General features: G+C 35.8%; 1 protein-coding gene across 4 annotated transcripts in view; it reads right to left on the bottom strand.

The window, feature by feature from the left end:
* The window catches only part of SMARCA2 (SWI/SNF related BAF chromatin remodeling complex subunit ATPase 2), a 120,211-nt gene that overhangs the window by 32,428 nt on the left and 65,221 nt on the right, over positions 1-22,562 (bottom strand). For all 4 annotated transcript variants that reach the window (XM_084305369.1, XM_084305371.1, XM_084305370.1 and 1 more), the window contains 5 exons: positions 19,642-19,808; positions 16,446-16,609; positions 14,268-14,495; positions 6,571-6,648; positions 2,777-2,995 (listed from right to left, as the gene is read on the bottom strand). In XM_084305369.1, coding sequence (XP_084161495.1) covers positions 2,777-2,995; positions 6,571-6,648; positions 14,268-14,495; positions 16,446-16,609; positions 19,642-19,808 — 856 coding nt within the window. The remainder of the gene's footprint in view (positions 1-2,776; positions 2,996-6,570; positions 6,649-14,267; positions 14,496-16,445; positions 16,610-19,641; positions 19,809-22,562) is intronic.

Here is a 22,562-nt window from a genome sequence, read left to right as displayed (position 1 = left end):
CTAACTAGACTCTTCAGTGCTTGGTGTATCAGTAGAGGGATCAGGGTCTAGCTGAGAAGCAGCAGGTACCTGATCTCTACAGTACAGTGTGGCTGCTGATTGATGCAAAACCCCTTAGAAAAGAAGAGATGAAGTCAACCTGCCAATAAAGATAAAAACGGAGAGATAGCTCAAGTGCTGGATATTGATATTAGCAAACTGACTTATTAGTCAGAAATGCAAAGTTTTGTTCTGCAAAGGCCCATTAGAGGAGAGCTATAAAGCTATTAAGAGCAGCTACAGCATGAGAAAAAATAAGGGACAACCCTTGCTGCTAATGAACAAGTCCTGTTTTTCTGTAACACTGCAATAAGGGCAGAATTATCCAGTACCTGCAGAGTGGCATGATACATAGGTAAAAGGGTGTGTGATGAATTAAAGTACTATTCTTTATTTTGAATTTATTAGCTCTTCTTTTATTTTTTCTTCTTCGAGTTTTACTGATATAAGTAGTTCACTGCATTTCTCGGGGAATGACTAATTCAAATTGTCCATACAACATGCATAATTCTCTTTTTACTCAAAAATTACAGGGGCAAAGGCACAATGTACAAATTAACAGATTTGTAAATTAGCTTATTAACCATCTATGGTAGTTTTACTTACTTAAAGACTTGCTTGAAAATGTTTTACAAGATTACTCTTTTCCCACAGCTCTCCTGTGCTGTTACTTCAGAAAAAGTAAAAAAATAAATCATTTCTTTAAGAAGTGTTGTTGGTGGGAAGACAATGTTTGTTAACAAAGAACTGTTTTACACGCACGCACATGAAAGCCAGATGCAAAAACTCAGGAAAATTGATTTAAGATTTTCAGTATCCACACAACGGGGGATTTTTTATTCTGAACCTTCATAAGATTGTTAACACTAAAAATCTGGTTCATTTGAATAAAAAGTTCGAAAAATATTAGTAGTTCCTACAACTGCATTTGTTTCAATACTCTCAAATGTAGAGATGTTACCTGAAAAGGAGTTAAGTTAAAACACATACGGAACAGTCACAGTAGTGTCCACAATGCAAAATGTATCTGACTTAGCTTTTACTTAGCTAATTTGAAAGCAGATTTAACAACTCAGTGGAGAAGGAAGGATTTTTTTTTTAAAACAGAGTTACACGCCATGTTGAAAAACTGATAGTCTGTATACCACCTTGACTTTAGCATGACCTCAGTTATCAGAACAAGTACTAAATCAGTTTAAAATCCAACAAGAAAATTTTTAAAAAATATTAAGAAAATCTAACAGTTAAATATATTTCTCTGTAGAGTTTTAAATTAACTGTTAGAGAAGGCTTTGGAGAACAGACCGATGAACTTCTATTATAAATGACATAGAATAGGCTGAATCTGCCCTGAGTACAAGGGTGGATTAGATGACTTGTAGAGGGCTGATGTTTTTCAACAGTAAAGAAATGAAGGTGAACTTTAGAAGCAAACCAACGTGTACAGCAGAGAAGTCCAAGCTAAATTCTATGAGTATTCTATAAATACTATAGAATACAGAGTATTCTATAAATACTCTGTGCCACAGCCAGAGTATTCTGTCACTGAAAATAACCAGTTAAAATGACATACAGTGTATATATATATATATATACACACACACACACGTATGTACTATACTGTGAACACTTCCACTGTAGGAAAGGGTAAATATTGAAGAATCCAGAGGGGAGTTCATGTTTCTAGGTCTTGCTTCACCAATGACTACTTGAAAACTCATCTAGTTTCATCATTTTGCTGCTGACGTGTAATTCAAAACTTCGTTCACGTAAACTTCACACCCAGCAGCTGAATCTGGATCAGCTCTTAGCACAGCATCTCACAATGCACTCTCACAATCACTTTTGTAACTAAAGTATGCTAGATTTCTACCCATCTTTATACACAAAAACTATATTCATGTTGGTACCAAGGGTAATTATTTTACAACAAAATATACTATACCAAAACATGTAGATGAGCTTTGCACATACAGTAACTTTACTAATACATTTTAGAAATAATAGCATTACCAAATTTGCTGGTTTTGAAAATATTTCCTTCAACTCCTTACTACCACTCTGAAAAGGCATGTGTATTGGAATTCAATAGACATGTATTTTGCAGAAAAATGCAAGAATAATCAAGTGCAAAAAAAAAAAAAATCATGGAATCTTTACTTTTAGGTCTTAAATTCAAGTAACGTATCATTTATCATGATTTTTGACCTTAGTGGAGCCAAAAAATGCTCAGGACTTGGAAATGAAAGACCAAGAGAGAAAGAACACTTCTGTGAGAGCTTCCAAATTCTTAGCAAGATTAAGATTCAGATACTAAAAAAAGTTTTTTAAAAAAATATAGCTTCTACAGCACAGGAAATTTCAATATACACTGATCACCACTCTTCTCCACTGCAAAAGAATGTATATTAAAGACAACATTTACTGAAGTACCTAAAGACAGAAAAAATGTAAGATTCATGGCAACAGAATAGTTGCAGTAGAAAGTTATCACTGTTCTGATTCAATGTTTAGTAACATTGACTTAATTTTCATCAAAACAGCTTAGAAGTTATTAATGCCTTGAACATAGTTGCAAATGCTGAATAACAGTCATATGTGGGTCTTAATTATTACATTGTGCTTTCGCTTGTGCAACTGTGCAATCTTCAATAAAAACATAAGAAAATGAATAAACTTCAACTGCAAAAGACAACAATAAATAAATAAATAAAATAAAACGAAGGGTTTACCCTACCCGCAGCCACTGTTTCTCTGTGAGAGCATCACTGTAGTCCACATCCCTGCGTTGACGGGATCCTCTTCCAAATATTTTTTCTTCCTCTTCTTCACACGTGAGCCTTTCAACTTCAGCATCATCCTTAATAATCCAGGATGGCAATTCATCCTCCTCCATCAAGCGAGGCTTGCGCTTGGGGTTTCTGGCATCCTCTCTACGACGATCCATGTCCATACGCTGTAATGGCAGTTGGGAAAGGATACAACAGTTATAAGGGCAACTATTAAATGAACCAATGGATTTCCCAGCTATCTAAAAATAGCTGGAACTTTAAACCAAATCCCTCACAGGTATTTCCCTTCCATCAGCCCAATACTTCTAAAATGCAACTATACAAAGAAGTAGCTACACTTGACAGTTGATTTTCAGTCAAGTTCACTACTCCATAGCTAGCTTAATCTGAAGTAAGTGCAGAGCAAAACAAAGTAGATTACAAGAACACAAAGAAGCTGTTAGTTAAAAAAACCCTCGTTTTCCACACAAGTTTTGTGGTTTCTTTGTATTCATAAACGTGATCTGTGAATACTATTCATTCTTTTTAACATCCCCATAAGGTGTTTTTATTACTTAACTAAGAAAGTAACTGACAACACACTAGTTTGGTGAATCTGAGTATCAGAGGACATAAATTTAAAAGGTTTTATTAGAAAAAATGAATTGAGAAAGAATTAAGAAACTCAGAGAAAAGACTGCCTACTCAGTGCCAGAAAGCCAACTAACTTAAACACAGAATTTTCACTTCTGCTGTATTAGGCAAAAAATCAAATCATGTACAAAAATATTATGTAAGATTGAAGTATTAAGAATATTAGAAGTATAATGTTGTGCTTAGACTTTAAGCTGAAAATGAAATCGCAAATTCATTTCAAGTATGGTGAGCAATTACCTCATAAAATAGATATGGATACTCAGAATCCATTCCAATGAACTACTGTGGACTCAGTGAGGTGGTTTATAGTACTCCCAGGAAAGCATTCATCTCTATCTACAGACTATATACTCCTGTGAATCTCACTTAGATTACTTAAACAGTCCAAATCAGAAAATAGGTATATCCTTTTCAAATACACCTTTTGAAGAGTCATACAGGATTCATTAAAATAAAACCCCAAGGTACTCAATTTAAAAACACCAGTTCATACAGAAAACTACTGCTGTATTGCTGTTCTGAATTCTAGGAGTTAAATTCTATCAGCACAACTATTGTATTAGCACCCATTTTTCTGAGAGGCCTATAATTTCACTTTATTGAAAGTTTTTACATAAAGAATCTTTAGACAAAAGATAACTTAAAGTTTTTGTTCCCATTTATGAATTTTGCCAGGAATAGTAACCCTTGCTGAAGCATACTATTAAGAAAAGACAAGAGTTGTACAGGTCACATTGAAACACTGACTTCTGTCTCTGAATTTTGCCTACACTTTTTACTACGTGATGAAAAAGTAGAAATGTCGTAATTTGCATTGAATGCAAAAAAGTAGAACAACCGTGAGGTCTGATGCTATCTAGAGTTTTTACCTATGCATATGGAGCCACCAAAAGGTATGGGAAAAAAAAAATCAACTTGTACACATCCCTTTTCTGTGTACATAGCTAAAAATACATGGTGAACTCTACAAGTACTTCTAAGGATCTATGTCAAAGAATACTTTTAACCTAAAAAGTGACAACATAAAAAAGGTTTCTCAGCTTCTGGAGAAATCAACCTGCTCTCTCACCTATTGTTTTGGAACTGGTTACTTCAGATAAACATATTTAATTTATATAAGGAAAACACATGCTTTTGCACCTCTAAGCCTAGTTCAATAAACAAACCAAAACTTTTTTCCTGGATACCACAGCTGGCTGAATTCTGATTACATCTGCACAACATCAACAGAGGGAATGAGGCTGCCTGGGTAACACTGAGATAAGGAAAATACAAACCTATCTTTATACTCTATGTACGACCTAAAATATTGATAAAAAGAACATGAACAACCTTGGCTGCCAAACTTGTTTTTCATACTTTCCTTTTATAATTGAACAGACTTTTTCTAATAAATTGAAAACAAATTTTTTATTAACAATTAATATATTTCTTAGCCATTAACATTTAACTTTTGTTTCTATCTTCAATATTTTCAAATCCCTGACTTTCAAAGCACATTAACTTTGCATCTTCAAATTTTTATTATCTACTATTGGTTCTTTACTCTCCTTTAAAACCTTTCCTATAGATTAATATGATAAACATAATTTAAGCACATGCAGTGATAAAACTGTCTTCAGTCTAGGTCCCTCAACTGTTTGCCTGAATGGCTGTAAATAACCTCTGAATGAAATCCAAAAGGATAGAGTCACAGAAATTTCTGGAAAACAGCCATAAATTAATCAGCTACTTCTCTTCAAGGATTAGTTCTTTCCTTCTGGATCTGAAGAGAAAGCACTAAGAAAGCATTTCCAGCAGTAGATCTGTTTTCACACAACTCAGGCTACCTCTTTTTTGCCTGGATTTCTGATACACTGATACAACAGGCTTACATTGATCGTTATGCACCATGAACATTCAGCTAGTGAGGACAGCTACAGTAGAAGCAAAAGTCCTATGGTACATGTACAAACAAGCTGTGATGGAGAACATAAAGGAGATCAGCCAGATTAGTCTTTTTGAGTTTTGTCATGTAAAAAGACAAGTGTCTTTAAGCACTTGTCCTTTTCCATGCAGCTTATCTTCAGGGATTTCAGTTCTTCTAAGATAACATTAAATACTGTGATGATAAAATGCATGCACAGCCATGTGGGAGAATATGGCCTTTATCAATTGTGCCCTTGAAGAACAGTTACTTATATAAGAATGGCCCCTGAACACTTACGTTACAGCCATGTTTTACAGATGAATACTCGAGCAGTCACCAAGAAATTAAAAAGTTGTGGTCCTATTAATGGTGTTTCAGTAGATACTACCTCCTGATACACTTTCATTCACACACGTCTGTGTTGTTCAATCTTGCAGAAAAAGAAGCTTACGTAGAATGAGAGGGGATGGTACTTTCTCCTCTACTTAAATATTTTAAGTATTTTTTCTGCTGCTGTGCCAGTGACTCTTGAAGTCACCAATTCACCAGCAACCAACACATTAAACAGATGCTAAAATGTGAAGGCCATTTCTACCCTGACATTTTAACAATTACTCCATTAATGTTCTAATAGCACTAACAAGAAGGGAAGTGCTAACATAAAATGAGTTCCCCACATTTGAATCACTGTCACTAGCTCTACTTCGGTAATTTTTCAACAGTTCTATTGCAGAAGAGATGAAGCTAACGGCCCTTGACAAAACCACAGCAAACCCCAGCTAACTAACAGAGACCAGCACTATCAGTCTACTAATTTACTATCTTGCTCAGTTCCTGTAGCTGTCTTTGCCAATATCATAGCACAAAAGAGAGAAGAAATGTCTAAAAAATAAAAGCATGTTGTAGAACTACTAAGCCAAACAGTGACTTTCAATTTTAAACTGTCTTATGTCATGCCAAAATCTTCCTCCAGCAGACTGGCATTGTTCCACTACTGTCTGCAAGGATCTCTGAAGTCTGTCTTGTGAGGAAATCTGCATTTAAGTAGATTGTTCTTCTTTCCTCAGATAAACAATGCAAGTAAATAAAACTATTCCTCTAACAAGGTTTTCCAACCCTGAAATGATAAAAAGGTTAAAACCTTTGCTAAAAATGCTAGAAAAGATATTCTACTTATGATCGTATCATCCTTACCATGAAGAGATCGAATTCCTCCTCACGTCGAGCAATCATCTGATTCAGAGTCTCATCGTCAGGAACCTCATCTTCCTCCTGGTCACACAGATGGATAAAGGCATTAGGAAAGAAGCTTTCATGTTCAACATGAAGCAACAGTCTGCATCATGTCAGCATCATACTGAGCCTCCCTCCTTCTGTCAGGAGGCATATGAAACACTAAGAACAAAACTAAAACTTTTAACACATTCAGCAATTCAAAAGTAATGCAAAATAGACATCATAAGAGACAATTGGGACTTATTACTACTTTCATAAATTGAGAATGAGGAAATGAGCAAACATGTAACCAGGAAATTTTGGTTTGTGGTTTTCCTGGGTCAGAAGCACAGCTAGTGCTTCAGTTAAAATATATGCACTTCTGTTCTGCTGTTCTACAGTACTGCCTCAGAAGTACCGTTCTGTACAATGAGGTCTTTGCTGTCAAAGCAAGGAGACTGAAAACGGTCCTAAATTTAAAAAAACAAACAAACAAACAAAAAAAAAAAAACAACAAAAAAAAAAAAACACCCTGTCACTGGATTGGGGGAAAAAAAAGATTGCTGAATCCCTCTGTCTCTTGATCATCAGCTGCTTACGAAGTGAGATGCTAACCTCTGTCTTCAGACAAAAATAATTATTTCATAAAAGTAGAAACATTCCTTGGAAAAACAAATCAGAAGTCTAGAATTCAACTAAGTTAAACAGCTATTACAACCAGGCTCCACAATGTTAATTTTCCCTCTTGAAATTATTTTGCAAGCACATTTCAAACTTGACAACAGGTTAATACAAGCTACAGACTAGTTCCGTCATAGGGCTTATTGACCCTATGTTATAGTATGCTGCAGACACACCATTTTTAATGAAAATTTATGTTCATTATTTAGTGAAATGGGAGTAAAGAATGCTGCAAATAAAGCCTAACATTGTGTAGCATTCTTTCTTTCCCCAAAATAAACAACAGAAAGCCTGTGTCTATGCCCACACCTCCAATTTTCCCACCAGTGGTAAGACATCTTCACCTCAGAAAAGAGTACAATTTTTATTAACGCAATTCCTACCACTTTTGTAACTTAATGTGCATATAATTTAATCATGAAATAAGAAACTAGAAAAACAAGACAGTTCTTCTTACTAGTCAAATGCTCCTTCACAGAAAAAAAAAGTCTACATATCTCTTCTGCATCTTTTATGATCAGTGAAGAAAGTTACCCCCATGAAAGTTTCACATGCTTCCTTTCACCTTAAATGGAGTAACTTGTGACTTTTTAAAAAAAAAAAAAAAAAAAAAAAAAAAAAAAGGCACACAAAAGGGATCTCATTGCAGAAACTGTAATAGCACCAACTGCATCATGTGTTGTTAGTCCAAATAATCATGTTGCCAACTAGGTAGGTATCACAGAATGGTCTGGGTTGGAAGAAACCTTAAAGATCACTCAGTTCCAAACCCCTGCCATGGGCAGGGACACCTCCCACCAGACCAGGTTGCTCAAACCCCATCCAGCCTGGCCTTGCCCTACGGGATTGGGCATCCACAACTTCTCTGGGCAAACTGTTTCACTGCCTGACCACCCTCAAGGTGAAGAATTTCTTCGTAATATACAATCTAAATCTACCCTCTCTTAGTTTAAAGCCACTACTCCTCATCTTGTCACTACGCTTCTTGACAAAGAGTCCCTCCCCAGCTTTCCTGTAGGTCTCCTTTGATAATGGAAGGCTGCTATAAGGTCTCTCTGGAGCCTTCTTTCCTCTGTGCTAAATAACCCCAACTTGCTAAGCCTGGCTTCATAGGAGAGTTTTTCTGGTCCTGTGATTGTGATCCACTCTAGCAGGTCTATGTCTTTCTTGTGCTGCAGGTCCCACAGCAGAACATGGTACTCCAAGGAAGAGTCTCATGACAGCAGAGATGATGGGGAGAATCATCTCCCTCAACCCACCAGTTATGCTTATTTTGGTTATGGTTGGCTTTCTGGGCTACGAAATGGTGGATTGGTGGACGAAAAGCCTAACGTGAGCCAGCACATCCTTTCCTGCAGAGCTGCTCTCCATCTTCTCATTCTCCAGCCTGTTTCATGTTTGGGATTGCCCCAACCCAGGTGCAGGACCTTGCATCAGCCTTATTGACTGCACATTTTTCACACAGGCCCACCTCTCATGGCTGTCCAGATCCCTCTGGTTGGCATCCCTTCCCTCCAGCAAGTTGACCACACCACAGAGCTCGGTGTGCAAAACTGCTAAGGGTGCACTTGTCCATGTCACCAATGATGTTTGACAGGGCCAGTCTCAATATTCCTGAGGAAAACCACGCATCACTGTTTTCCACCTAGATATCAAGTCCTTGACTGAAACTCTTTGAGTGCGACCATCCAGATAATTCCTTATCCACCAAGTGGTCCATCCATCAAATCCATGTCTCTCCAACTTGAAGACAAGGATACCACAAAAGCATGAAATATTTTGCATAAGACAGGTAGTTAATGCTAGTTAATTTATCCACTGATGCTGTAACCCCACTGTAGAAGGCCACCAAACTTGTTAGGCATGATTTGCCTTTGTGAAGGCCTATTGGCGGTCACCAGTTTCCAGGAAGATCTACTCCATGATCTTGCTGGGTCCAGAGGTGAGACTGAGTGGCCTGTAGTTCTCCAGTTTTTTTTTTCCCTTTTTAAAAACTGGACTTACATTTCACCTTTTCCAGTCACTGAGATCTTTGCCAGACCGCCAAGACTTCTCAAATATTTTAATGGATACTGGATTAGCAAATATTTTGATGGATAACATCTTAGCAAATTCATCTGTCAATTCCCTCAGGACCCTTTGATACATCTCATCAGGCCTCATGGACTTGTGCACCTCTAGGTTCCTTAAATGATCTCACACCTGATCCTCTCCTACAGTGAGCGGTTCTTCATTCTCCCAGGCACTGCCTTTATCTTCTGTGATACAGGAAGCATGGCTAGAACACTTGCCAGTGAAGACCGAAGCAAAGAAATTCGAAGAATACCTCAGGATCTTGAACTCTACTATTTCATGGTCACTTCAGCCAAGGCTGCCCTTGAGCTTCACAATCCCTGTAAGCCCCTCCTTATTGCTGAGAATGAAGTGCAGCTTAACTCCTCTTCTTTTTGTTTCCTCTATCACTTGGAGAAGGAAGTTATCATCAATGTACTCCAGGAACATCCTGGATTGCTTATGCTCTGCTGTGTTGTCCCTCCAGCAGATATTGCAGTGGTTCAAGGTCCCCATGAGGACCAGGGCTTGTGAACGTGAGACTTCTCCAGTCTTTAAAGAGCCATTATCAGCTCAGTCTTCACGATCAGGTGGCCTGTAGCAGACCCCCATATTATAATGTCACCCGTCCCTGCCCTCAATTTAATGTTAACCCATAAACTCTCATCCAGCTCCTCATCCATCCCCAGGCAGAGCTCCAGGCACTCCTGTTGGTCAATACCATATAGAGACACCACTTCCTCAAATCCCCTGCCTGTCCTTTCCTGAAGAGCCTGTATCCTTCCATTACTAAATGAATTACATTACCAAATGGATTTTATGAACACCATTGCCAACAAAAAAAATTCTCCATGAATTTTTCCTTCTAATCATGTCACGCATTCATATTATTCAAATGTATCTTTCTAAATACACAGAAATGATCTCTTTTTTATATCTAGTTATGCTAAAAGTGGAAAAAAGAGTAAACAGGAGAGCAAAGAAAAAAGAAGAGTTGGGGGAATTTGATGCTGCATTTAGAAGAACTAAAAAGCAAGTACAAGCAGAACATGGTGCTCTTCATACCTGAGAGAAAAGCTTTGGTATGTAAGTTTACAGCTCACTTAGTTACTATGTAACTAGCCAGTCACTAAGCAATCTCTTTATTAGATGTACTGGTCCATATTTGCAGGTCAAAGTTCTTTTGATATTAATAATTTTTGACTGGTAAGATTTACTTTTTCTTGTCAATCTCACTCATTTGACACTCAAAATTTATCTCAAATGCTGTTGCAGTGAAGAAGCAATGATTGATCAATGCAGGGTGGTGCACATTCAATCCCTCTTACTCCCTCAAATGTTTCAGTGTTTGGGCAAAGTTTTGCATAGTCTCTGCTCATAGAGAAATTTTACTTTGCCAAAGCTTTAAAGACCTATTCTACTATTCTGAGGATATTGTTTTGTTTCTGTTTTTGTTTTTTTCATTGTGCTTTTTTTTTTTTTTAATTAATAACATGTGAGACAGAGTTGCTACTACAACTTAACCTTCAGAGATTTTTTTGATGTTTCAAACATAAAACATCTGGAAGAAAGCTGTTCCTTTTTTAAAACTCACACATGTATTTTGTAAGTGTATATATACCTCAGAATATATACAGAATGTGTCTGTGTACGACAGGAAACAGATAGAAGAGGTGTATGGGAATACAGGAAATTTCAAAAGTTAAATAAAAGCATCCTGTGCCTAAGAAAATGGCATAATCTATAACAAATCACCAAAGTCCTTCAAAAGAGTGTAAGAAACAGCTTGAAGTCTTTGTCATCTGGACTAGTGCAGCTCTATGCATGTGTGTATACGCGCATTTACTGAATTTTAATTACTTGATGATGTCTGAAGTCTTTTCTACAGTTTAATTTTATTGTATTTTTCTCTACAGTCAGAACTGTATAGAAATAGAAAACGGAACAGTTATGAAGGCAGATCAGGATTTTGAAAGGATGATGAAAATAATTACAAACTAAAAAAGCCTTTCAATAGGCTTTTCATTAAGTTCATGAAGCCACAAAACTAGTATTAAGTGCCTGATACTGCATTACTCATCTAATCTACAGTGTGTCCCATGCATGTGAAAATACTATCGTAATAATGGTGAGAAAATGAATTGTTTTAACCATCCCATTACTTATTACTTTCACCTATGAAAGTATCAGAACTGTTCCAACAGAACATTTTCATAGACAACATCTTCATTATGGCTACAGTCCATATGGAATCTTTTCAAAGGCTTGTATGAAGAGAAAAAAGCAAAACCCTGAGCTGTAACATTTTCTAATGACAATGTAATTGTTTCAAAACTATTGCCAAATACTTCTAAGCAGCCTGGACAGTGAAATTCTATACATTTTCAGCAACAGAAAACATACTTAAAAGAAAATAGATTAATGAAAAATAGTATATAAAAACATGTTTAGAACCTGTGTTCTTAGAGTATATGGATGACAGACGAGCTCAAATTATTCTCCATGGTATTTTAAGCAATTGTATGTTAGAACAGTTAATCTCTAATTGCCTAGGCAGTAATTCTTTTCAAACAAAATTGATGTTTTTCAAACCTATCTTGCTACACAATTTGTTTAACAGCCCAACATGAAGGATAACAATGTTAAGCTAGAGTCAGAAGTATTTGGTTATATTACTAATCTATATGCCTGATTTTATGTATATGGGTAATGGATCTTTTAAACTGTTTTTACAAAATAATTGCAATAATTGTCATATATATAAAGAAGAAAAAAGAGAACATATTAAAGTTTGAAAGAAACAGTTTAGGCAAGTAATTAGAATCAGCTAATTAATATGATCAAGACCATGGAATTGTTTTCTAGATTTTTAGACAACGAAAAAGAGCACTCCATGTACAGTTTATTTCTTGTAAATCAGTATATTTTAATAAAATTATCAGATGAACTGTTAGAAGATCAGTCCTCTAGGATTTTATGTGAACCTGTTTTTGTAAATGAGCATACCTAGCTCATTTCAAATACTTAAGCGTAAATCAGTAAAGCATACAAAGCAGTCTCAAAAATGGTTGTCTGTCACTCTGCATTTGGAATTCAGTTTGGTGGGTTCCAACATCCTCGTCTACTGCTAAATCTGATTTTCAGAAGAAACACGTTATCAACTAAAATTTTATTATTTATTTTATTGAAATTGAGCAACTCCAAAGCAATTTATATATAGCCTGGTAATGTCTCTTCCTTCGCTATAGTGGAGATGTGGTCATCACAAAAAACTGTAGTACGTGGGACACACAACACAAACAAAAAGTGTGTTTCTAGGTAAGTTACGCCTCAGTCCTTTTCAGAATTGATTCAATTTTGCAAATATATTCCCTTACAGATGATTCCTAAGCACCAGACAAGGAAAAATAGATTTTTTAAAATTTCCCATTACTAAGTATGACTATGCTTAACAAGCACAAGGAGAGATAGAAACTGTCCAAATATACTTTGAGCAATTAAATGTTACTGAAGTTATTTTAAAAATAAAAATAAATATAATTTTAGGAGTCAAACTATAGCACCAGTTTGTGCTTTAAAGACTGATACCAGGTTATAGTAAGCAAACATTGTTTAAATCTGTGCATGTCCTCCCAAATATATTTGAAAAATGCACAAAAAGTAAACAGCTTTAAAGTCATCCATCAAATAAGGCGTGCCCAGTAGGCCTGAACTACAGTCCTGAGCTTCTGAAACATTTTAAAAATAAGTATTTTCTATGGAATTTTCTACATGAAAATACAACAGTAAGATCTAAATTTTGAAAACAAATCTACAGGATTGCCAAAAGATTTCTATCGGTTTCAAAATTTATAGCCATCACCATCTGTATGAATGTACATGTATGAGAAGTAAGGTTTCATTTAGTCAGAAATAGTACACATACATCATACCATTTCTGCATTCACACATAAATAGTCATTACTTACGAAACAGACAAGCCTTATGAAAAATACCAGAACAGGTACAAAATAGCAAACACTTTCCTTATTGATGTACTAGTTTTTTTTTTTTTTTTTTTTTTTTTTTTTTTATCTGTGCACAACATAAAAAGGAGTTTATACAAAAGGTTTAATTATTGAAGAAGTAAACCCTTTGGTCTTTGAAAATTGACATCACAAAATGACAGATGACTGTGAAACAGACTATAGAATCTTGTTTTCTTTCCCTGTGTACCATGTTCAGATGGTATGAGCCATACTGAGAGGCAAAATTAAGGCAAGGAATCTCTGCAGTCTTTAGCCAACAGAGGTTGCTTTTTTTTTTTTTTTTTTTGAGGCAGGAAAAATCATTGCAGCATGGGACATTTTGCGTGTGTGTCTTCAGGATAACTTAATACATCTATACTGTCCATCCCAAATGCAGTGCTGATGCAAATTATGAACACTGTTCACAGCAAGAGAAAAATCTGCAGTGACAGGCAAAAGAAGGGGCTTACCATTCCACAATCCCAATTCCAAAGAAGAACACAATGGGATAAATGATTAGTGTTTCTACAATCTCAGTTCCCACTATTATAAAGAAGAATTTAATAGCTGTTTTGAGACAACTAATTGTTTCCTGAAGAGAAAGTCATAACTAGAATTCCAGTTTGGATATAGCACCAGAAAGAAACAGCTATGTTGCTGGCTTGCTCTAAGCTCAAAGCACATCTTAAATCTCACCCAGGACCCAAAATAGAAAAGCAGAGGCAAGCAGGCTCTTACATGATTGAAACTAGGTAGTCCTAGTTATTCAGAATGTCTGAAAATTCCACTACACAGTCTAGCATTATTTCTTTGACTGGATGATAAGAGTATATTGACAGTTCTAATTTTGAAGGCGATAAAAATCTTTGAAATTGATGAAAAGAGTAATCTTCCCCTGAAACATCCTCTTACCAATTATTTCTAACTACTTTTTACCTCATTTTCTTCTTCATGCTCCAGAATAGCCTGTAGAAAAGCCCTCCTTTCGTGGCTTGAAGATTTCTGATCAAACATTCCAGCCTGAATAACTTTTTGATCCACGTTCAACTTATACTTTGCAGCAGCAAGTATCTTCTCTTCCACACTGTTCACAGTGCACAGTCGCAGGACTCGAACTTCATTCTGCTGACCAATTCGATGAGCTCTATCTTGGGCCTGCAAGTCCTATTAGGCAAAGAACACAGAGAATGATTTATATAATTGTGCTACTCAAATCACTCTCTGCTTAAAGGACATTATAATGCTGAGTTATCCTTTGACATAAAGGAAGTACTCAAACCACAATCCACCATAATTCACATAGTTCACTCCTGATTGTTCTGTTTCCCAACACTACTTCAGACCCAGACAGGGAGAAAAAAAAGTGGAAAAAAAAATGCACTTTCTCCACACACTGCACATACAGTAAGCCAAACGCTTCCTGAAAGCATGTGCAGTGACTGAGAAGGGCTTAAGTATCTATTTTTTCTCTTCTACTCAAAGATTGTGACCTTCCAAGCCAGAATGAACTCTGAAGTAAAACATTTTTTGATTCCAGGAAAAGAAAACAAGTATGTTTGTATAAAATTCATATATAAATTTATCTAACAAAAGGCAGTTAGTAATTCATAAAGATGTTAACTAAAAACTATCTGTGATATAGGCTTTTATATTGACCTTAGAATATTTGTGTTAAAACAGCCTAAAAACGATGTTAAATTATTTTTAGAACACCATGAATCCACTAGTTTTTGTTCAGGTGATTGCACTCAGAGATGGCAGAAGTAAAAAGCGCACTGTAAATGTTTGGTGAAGAGCTACTTTTACTATTTCAAAATTGTTTTTCTTTTCTTCTTAATTTTCTTTGGAGAAAAAAAGAAATCCAAGAGCTCCTACTCTCAATGTGTTTCTTTCAGCAACCAGATAACGAAGGTACGGTACCTAAGTTCAAAATGCTCCTACAGTTTTGTCCTACCTCATAAAACAGAAATTCTTTGAAGTAGAAAAAAAGAAGAAACCAGACAATGAGTTTGCCATTTCACTCCAACACCTTGCTCTTACTACTCTTGTTAGCTCTGTTCTCTTGCAATACCCTTAACAACCCACAAAATGTGGCTGCTGGAATTTAAAAGGTACATTTGAAGTTTTTATAACAGTCAAGATGAACCTATAATATTAATTTACGTAAATTAATTTTCAGGAGCATAGGTAAAGTGAGTAAATAGAAGGTTTTACTTCTGGAAATATGTTGTTTAAGTGCTTAAAAAAATAAGCAAACAAGTATTCTCTTTTAGCATACTGCTTATCAAAATCAACAATTTACTCCCAACCACAAGAGAAGTGAAACTGCATATATTTTGTAGTTAAGCAGTCTGTTCACTAGATTCTACAAAGAACATTCTGTAATTTTTGCTGCAAGGACGTATTGTTATGTAACTGTTGAAATATACAGGACACTGCATTAAAAAAGTTTTTAGAAGTGACCTAGAGATAACCAAAAATGCAAAGAATGAAGTGCCTTCTGAGGTACTTTTGAAGCCTTTAAATGTAATTGCTCCAAATTTCTCAAACCCTGTTTAAAAAAAAAAAAATAAAACGGCACTAAGCAACAAAGACCATCTTCTTTTCTTTTTTCCTTTTTTTTTTTTTTTTTTTTTTTTTTTTTTTTTTTTAAACTATGCTGAAGTAGTTTGATACCCTCGTTATCTGGTGATCTGTACTCACATCTCCCTCCCTACTGGTGTATTCATGTGGCCATTAACTAACTTCTTGAGACAGGTAGCACTCTGTACAACCTTTACTAAAATACTGCAACCTACTGAAGAATCAAAACTGGGAGATACTTGTTAATTCCCTACGGGTTAAAGAACAAGTATAGCTACACTACTGGTACAGAACCCTAACTGAGGATTCCCCCAGACTCAGATAAAATATATACATTGACACAGAATTACTTCAAACAAAAGTATTTCTTGGTTGTAGGAGTTTGTCTTACTAATTCATCACAATGTAGCACTTTGTGATGTACCTTGATCTATTCTGTTTGCCTCAGAGTATATATATGCAAGCTAAAGAAGCAACCCAAAAAGCATTAATTCTTTGCAAATTGCTTGAAGACGAGTAAATAAAAATAACCTGATGAGGATTCCAGTCACTATCGAAGATTATAACAGTATCAGCAGCCTGGAGATTCAAGCCTAGCCCTCCAGCCCTTGTACTCAGCAAGAAGATGAAATATTGTGACCCAGGCTCATTAAATTTCTTCAAGAGAGCAGCTCGATCCTCTGATTTTGTTGTGCCTGAAAAGAAGTAAAAACACTCTATAGCAACAACATGAACTAAAATAATCTCAACACAATGTCAGATCCTGAGGGTACACGTTGAAGTGAAATTTTAGCTCACTTGCTCTTTGACATCTCTGCTTATTTCCTATAATACAGAACAAAACACTGTCCGTGGATGTTTTGGTCAACTGACTACCTATTACACCTGAGAGAGGGACTGCTAAATATTTAAGCATTTTTTGTTTGGTTGGTTGGTTTTCTGACATTTCAAAAGTGGATTTTAAAATGTCAGTGAACATTGTTACACCTTTTTATGATTCATGTAAATTACAATTAAAGATGTTATACACAACCACAATAGAGCTGCAGTTTTGATTAATATGTTCTGGCCACAACAGCATCTAAGTATTTTTAAAAGTTGTTTATACAGAGACTTATGAAAATATCACTGTTTGCCTTAAGAGTCATCACTAATATGAAACGATTGAAAATTCTTAATATGTCGTATCTTGAGCATAATGGTTTACCATGGGTGAGGGAGAGACAGAAAGGAATTCAATCATGGTAAAAACCTAGATGAAATTCTAAGCAAAAACCAAGAACTGTGCAAATCTGGAAACTGAATGAATTTTCACGTGTTTTGACAAAACTATACATGAATCATCTCAGCCTGGTCCAACAGTTGCTTTATATTTTTTTAAACTTCTGTCTATAGCTGAAAACCAAAGAGAGTCTGCTTTCTTGAATCAGGTATAAATACAAGTGTAACACAGAAGATGAAGGTCTTCTGTTACTGAGGGGGGATTGACCTTGGCTGACTTTCAGACCTCCACCCAGTTGCTCTCTTAATCCCCTTCCTCAACATGACACAGAAAGAAAATAAGATGGTAAAGGTCATGGGTTGTGATAAAGGCAGTTTACTAAAAGCAAGAGCCGTGCACAGAAGCAAAGCAAAAAGAGGAATTTAATCGCTACTTCCCATCAGCAAGCAGATGTCCAGCCACTTCCTGGAAAGCAGGACTCAGTACACACAGCAGTTGCTTGGGAAGACTAACACCATAACCACAAATGTCCCTGCAACCGTCTCCTTTCCCTCAGCTTTTATGGCTGAGCATTATGTCACATGGCACAATATCCCTTTCGTCAGTTTGGGTCAGCTGTCCAGGCTCTGTCCCCTCCCCATATCCTGCTCACTCCCCAGCCTGCTGGGTGGGAGGGGCAGTTTGGAGAGAAAGCCTTGACACTGTGCAAGCACCCCTCAGCAGCAGCCAAAATGCTGGTGTGTTATCAACACTGCCTAGCCACAAATGAAAAACACAGCACTACATGGGCTGTTCTGAGGAAAGTTAACTCCATCATGGCAGAATCCACTACAGTCTCACAGTGGAAACGCTGGCCCACAGAAATCCATTTCTTTAAGAAGTACATGATGGGTAGAAAACACATTATGTGACAAAACACCAAGAAAATAGAATCTATGTATATATGCTAGTTTCCAGTATGGAAGGTATAAAACTGGAAAAGATGACAGAAGTGTTCATCTCATTCAATTTAATTAATTACCTGCAAAACCTTAGAAAAAGAAACTGCGTATTGCTATTGACGTTCTAGCATTTGAAAGACTCCACGTTAAAACACATCATGTATGGTAACATGTAACATTTTAAATGTATTATAATTCAGCTGTCTTAAATGGAAGCATCAGACCATCTTCAGGTCAGAGATGCAATGAAGGTTTTGTTAGCATGTTACCATATACTTCAGCCAGTTTTGACAAAGACATTCTGTGATGCTCCAAGAAAGTTCATTTGTGTCTTAGATTCATTACCCTGATTTTTAGTTTTTTTTTTTTAATTATTTTTTTTTATTTTTAAGTTTAGTTTTATAACCCTGATTTACATTTGAAGATAACAGTTTTTGAAGTTTATGCTTAGTCATGTTTGAAAAGGACTAGAATACTTCCAGCAATAATTTTTCTGCCAAGTGAAGCCTAAAGCAAAGAGCCAACTTAAAATGCTGTAACAAGAACAGTCAAAAGACCTTAAACTCTCATTTTACTCAGGCTGTTTTTCATATTTTTCTTATATAATTCCTTTTCTATTAAAAAGGGAATTCTGATAAATGCTGTTGGTTCTGTATAATACTATAGTTTGTGAGATAAATACATTAAGTAAAAAGTAATTAATGTTTAAGAAGGTCAGTGTGAGACAGACCAAAAACATGGAAGAAGGCCAAAATTGAAACTTCTTTCAAATAGGTTAAAGTTTCAGACAGGACTTGCAGTTCTTAGTTATTTTCTTTTTGATATTCCTCCATTATGTTTCTAAATGCTTTTTGCATTTACAGGTAATAAAGCTTATCCACATGTTGAGATATAATTGAGGCTGCTGACCTTCCTCTGAAATTCAGAGAGAAATCTATAGGTACCACTTTACCTGAAATTCAAATTCTACTACCCTGTGTAGAATGACAATGGTACTCTAAATAGGCACCAATCAATTAATTTCACTCGAATCTAGCCAGAACATTGGCATTAACACCTCTCATCATGAGAATATTTTCAGGCAACTTAGGCAGTGACAACTGATTGGGACCTTGGACTGCTGATCTCCACAAATCTGCATGCCAGGAACAGACCCAAGCATTCTTCAGAACAATCCCTCAGTCTAATGGCTTGCAGGTTAAACAGATGAAAAACAAGCAAACAAACAAACAAACAAAAAAACAGTCAAAAAGACAAGGAGACAGAAATATTTAAGATCAGTTCTACTGAGAGAAGCAAAGTAACACCCTGCTCAGTATCTTCGCTGTAAGAGGGAGAATTCTAGTGTAGTGTAGCTTAGTGGTCTGTAGCCATATCTTCATGACAAATACCCTTGCAGATTCCCTTCATGGATTTGTTGAATCGTTTTTGAACCTGCTTGCACTTTTGTATAGTTACATGACACCACTGGCATACTAGGAAGAGAACCCAGGTGTCCCATGACCCAAACTAATCAAGCATGCCAGCTCCTAACTTCTTTATTCTCTGTTTTCATTCAGCTCACCATCGAGACGCAGGTAAAGGAAATTTCGAAAGGCGAAGTAGTCTTCCATAATGGTCATGAGTGATGTCATTTGACAGAAAAGAAGCACTCGATGGTTAGTAGCTCGTAACTTTGGTAGAATACGATCAAGTAGCTCAAACTTCCCTGAGGCCCGATAAAGTTCAGCTCTGTTAAAGAGAAAAAGCACAGTAAATGCCAGAATGAGCCTGCAATTAGACAAATTTTAGTCATTAACATGTCGGAGTTTAACAGAGACATTCACTTAAGATAAACAAGACTAGTAGCACTTTTCTCTTTCAAATTGTTTACATTGATTAAAATAAAAATAAGCACCTACATGAATTTTTGTTTGGAAAGGAAACAAGAATTTTTTCTTTAGTTATATAAACTTTGTGGACCTTCAACCATGTGGAACATCTACTTTTATGATAAATAGTGAAAACAGAATTCAGTTGCAAAAACCAAAAATTTTTTCTCAGCAAGGTAAGTCTTGTATCGGTTAAGATATTCACCTGCTATTTTTGCTTTCATTTGGCATTTTTGGCACCTACAAGTTGCACTCATCAGGTGTATGTTGGAAACAACTCCCTTCCCACTTAACTACTATGTGCATGGAATCAATGCATTCCAAACTGGAATATATATACACAGATAATGGGAGAAGTCTGACACTTCAAACATGCACCCTTAACAGACTTGCATGATGTTTAGTAGCTTTAACTGCTTTTTTCTCTTCTATACTACGAATTGCAAAACATGCTCTTATTGCCTAAATGCAAGCCATAACTAAGAAAATGAGTAAGTCAAGAGGACAACTAAATCATCATGACAGTGATATACTTCATGAAAATAAATTTCACAAAAGTTTTTTTCTAATCTTGACTCTGTACTCTAGAAATATGACTTATCATTAGTAACTATATACTCAAGTCCACAAGATATGCAGCATTCTGATTTGCATACACAGGTATGCACTCAGCAAAAGACAAAACTGTTTAGGAACCAAGTGGTCTGCTGAACTAGTGAAGAAATCAATACAAGAAGTGTCATTACAGTATGAATAAGAACGAGGTCAGGTGGAAGATACACACCTTTCCTTTAAAGGCAACCATCTACAGACAGTTGGATGAAGAAGTGCCAAGAAAATCAGTCTCTTTCCTTTTGAATAACTAATGAAAGAAGTGCTACTTTAATTTTGAATGAAGATGGTAAAGAGATAAAAGAACGAGGCAAAAAGAACATGGAAGAGGAGAAAATCCTACATGGTATCTCTGAAGAGTCATTCCAATAAATTTCAGATGGTATCCATGTAGTTTCAAAATAAGGAGAAGGGAAGATGTCAGTTTACAATCTTCTCTGACTGTTCTCCTGAAAGGGATAGAGGGTCATAAAATCCTTGCATAACACTTCTAGTACTGGTATACTTTGCCTTAGATATGCGTCCTGTGCCTCCTCTGCCTTCCTATATACAGACATAAAATATAATGTGATAAGAATTCTCCTTAAGTTTCTTCATAAACTGAAGTCCATACTACTGAGAAAATGCTAAGCCATTTGCATACATCACAAGGCTGTCATTTGCCTCTGATAAGCAAGCCACCTACCTATGAGCATTCTTCATAATATTAAACACTTGACCATTACACTGAGCACATCCTGATACCAACTAATTTCTACTGGGAATCTTTAACTAAGTAAAGGGAATTTCCTTTTCATGCAGGTCAAGAGCTAAGAACACTCTGGAGCTTTGAGAGATGGAATGCTAAAGGGAAATGTTTTTATGAAGAATTCAGAATGATATGTATTTGAATTCAGTTTAGGAATAACATAATTTTGCTTTTGTTCAGAATGAGAAAATACCACATTATCCTGCTAACTCTGAATTATTTTCTGAAATTTCAAAAGCTCTGCATTACCATGTGCATAGACAAGTGAGACTCAGCCCTCCAATGGACACAGTAGACATGGAATAAAACAGTAAAATGTGGATGTGGTTAAAAGAATGATGGAAGCAATCCTCAGAACAGTCATCTGCTTAGCCAATGCTAACCTAATCCAGCAATCTTCTGTCTCCACAAGAAGGACAATGGGTGACACTTATCTTCCCAGTAGTCTTAATTCTCTATTTTTTTCTTTGTACAATTGCTTCTGAGCTAGAATTTTTACACTTGTGTCTGACAAAGTGTGTATACAGACTAACACAGTGAGTATGCTCAACATACACAAAACAAAACATCTACTCCTTTTCATCCTTCAGAGGCTGATACCCCAAATTTGAAATCCTATTTCCCATTTAGTATAATAAATAATAATATTTACTAATAATAGTATAAGGGGTAGTAATAATAGTATATATAGTAAATAATATTTACTAATATAGTAATAGCTTATATAGTAAATAATACTACTTAAAAATAGTATACTGAGAATTGTACAAATTAAATTTAATATGAATTATTTTTCACCACTAAACTTTAGTTATGCTTCAGTATGAACAAATGATACAAGTTGGCACATGTGAAATCCATCATAAAAGAATTTTGCACAGGAGAGGTCTCAGTTGTGCAGATAGGTGTAATCAGATGACACATGAGAAACACAATAGTTCAGAAGCAGCACAAAGACTTTGGAAAGCTTTCAGTTTTACTCTGTGGCATACAGTAAATGTTTGGACATTCATCTTTCAAAGTCTACTTTTTAGCCTGGATTAGCAGAATGACAGGAGAGTTGTAGCTGGCCTTATATAAGAAAAGGGACAAAGTAGCTGTACAACTATTTAGACATCCAGTCAAGCATGTAAGAACTTCTAGACAGATCCTCCTGGATGTATAGATTAGTATTAAAAAGGCCCTTGACACAATACAAAATACACTTTCTATAAAACCAGAAATATTTCTGACATGTATAATCCAACTCCAAGA

The sequence above is a fragment of the Netta rufina genome (assembly GCF_964035555.1).
Source record: "Netta rufina genome assembly, chromosome: Z".
In the NCBI taxonomy this organism is placed as follows: Eukaryota; Metazoa; Chordata; class Aves; order Anseriformes; family Anatidae; genus Netta; species Netta rufina.
The sequence above is the reverse complement of the archived record's forward strand: the minus strand, read 5'-3'. Positions and strand labels throughout refer to the sequence as shown.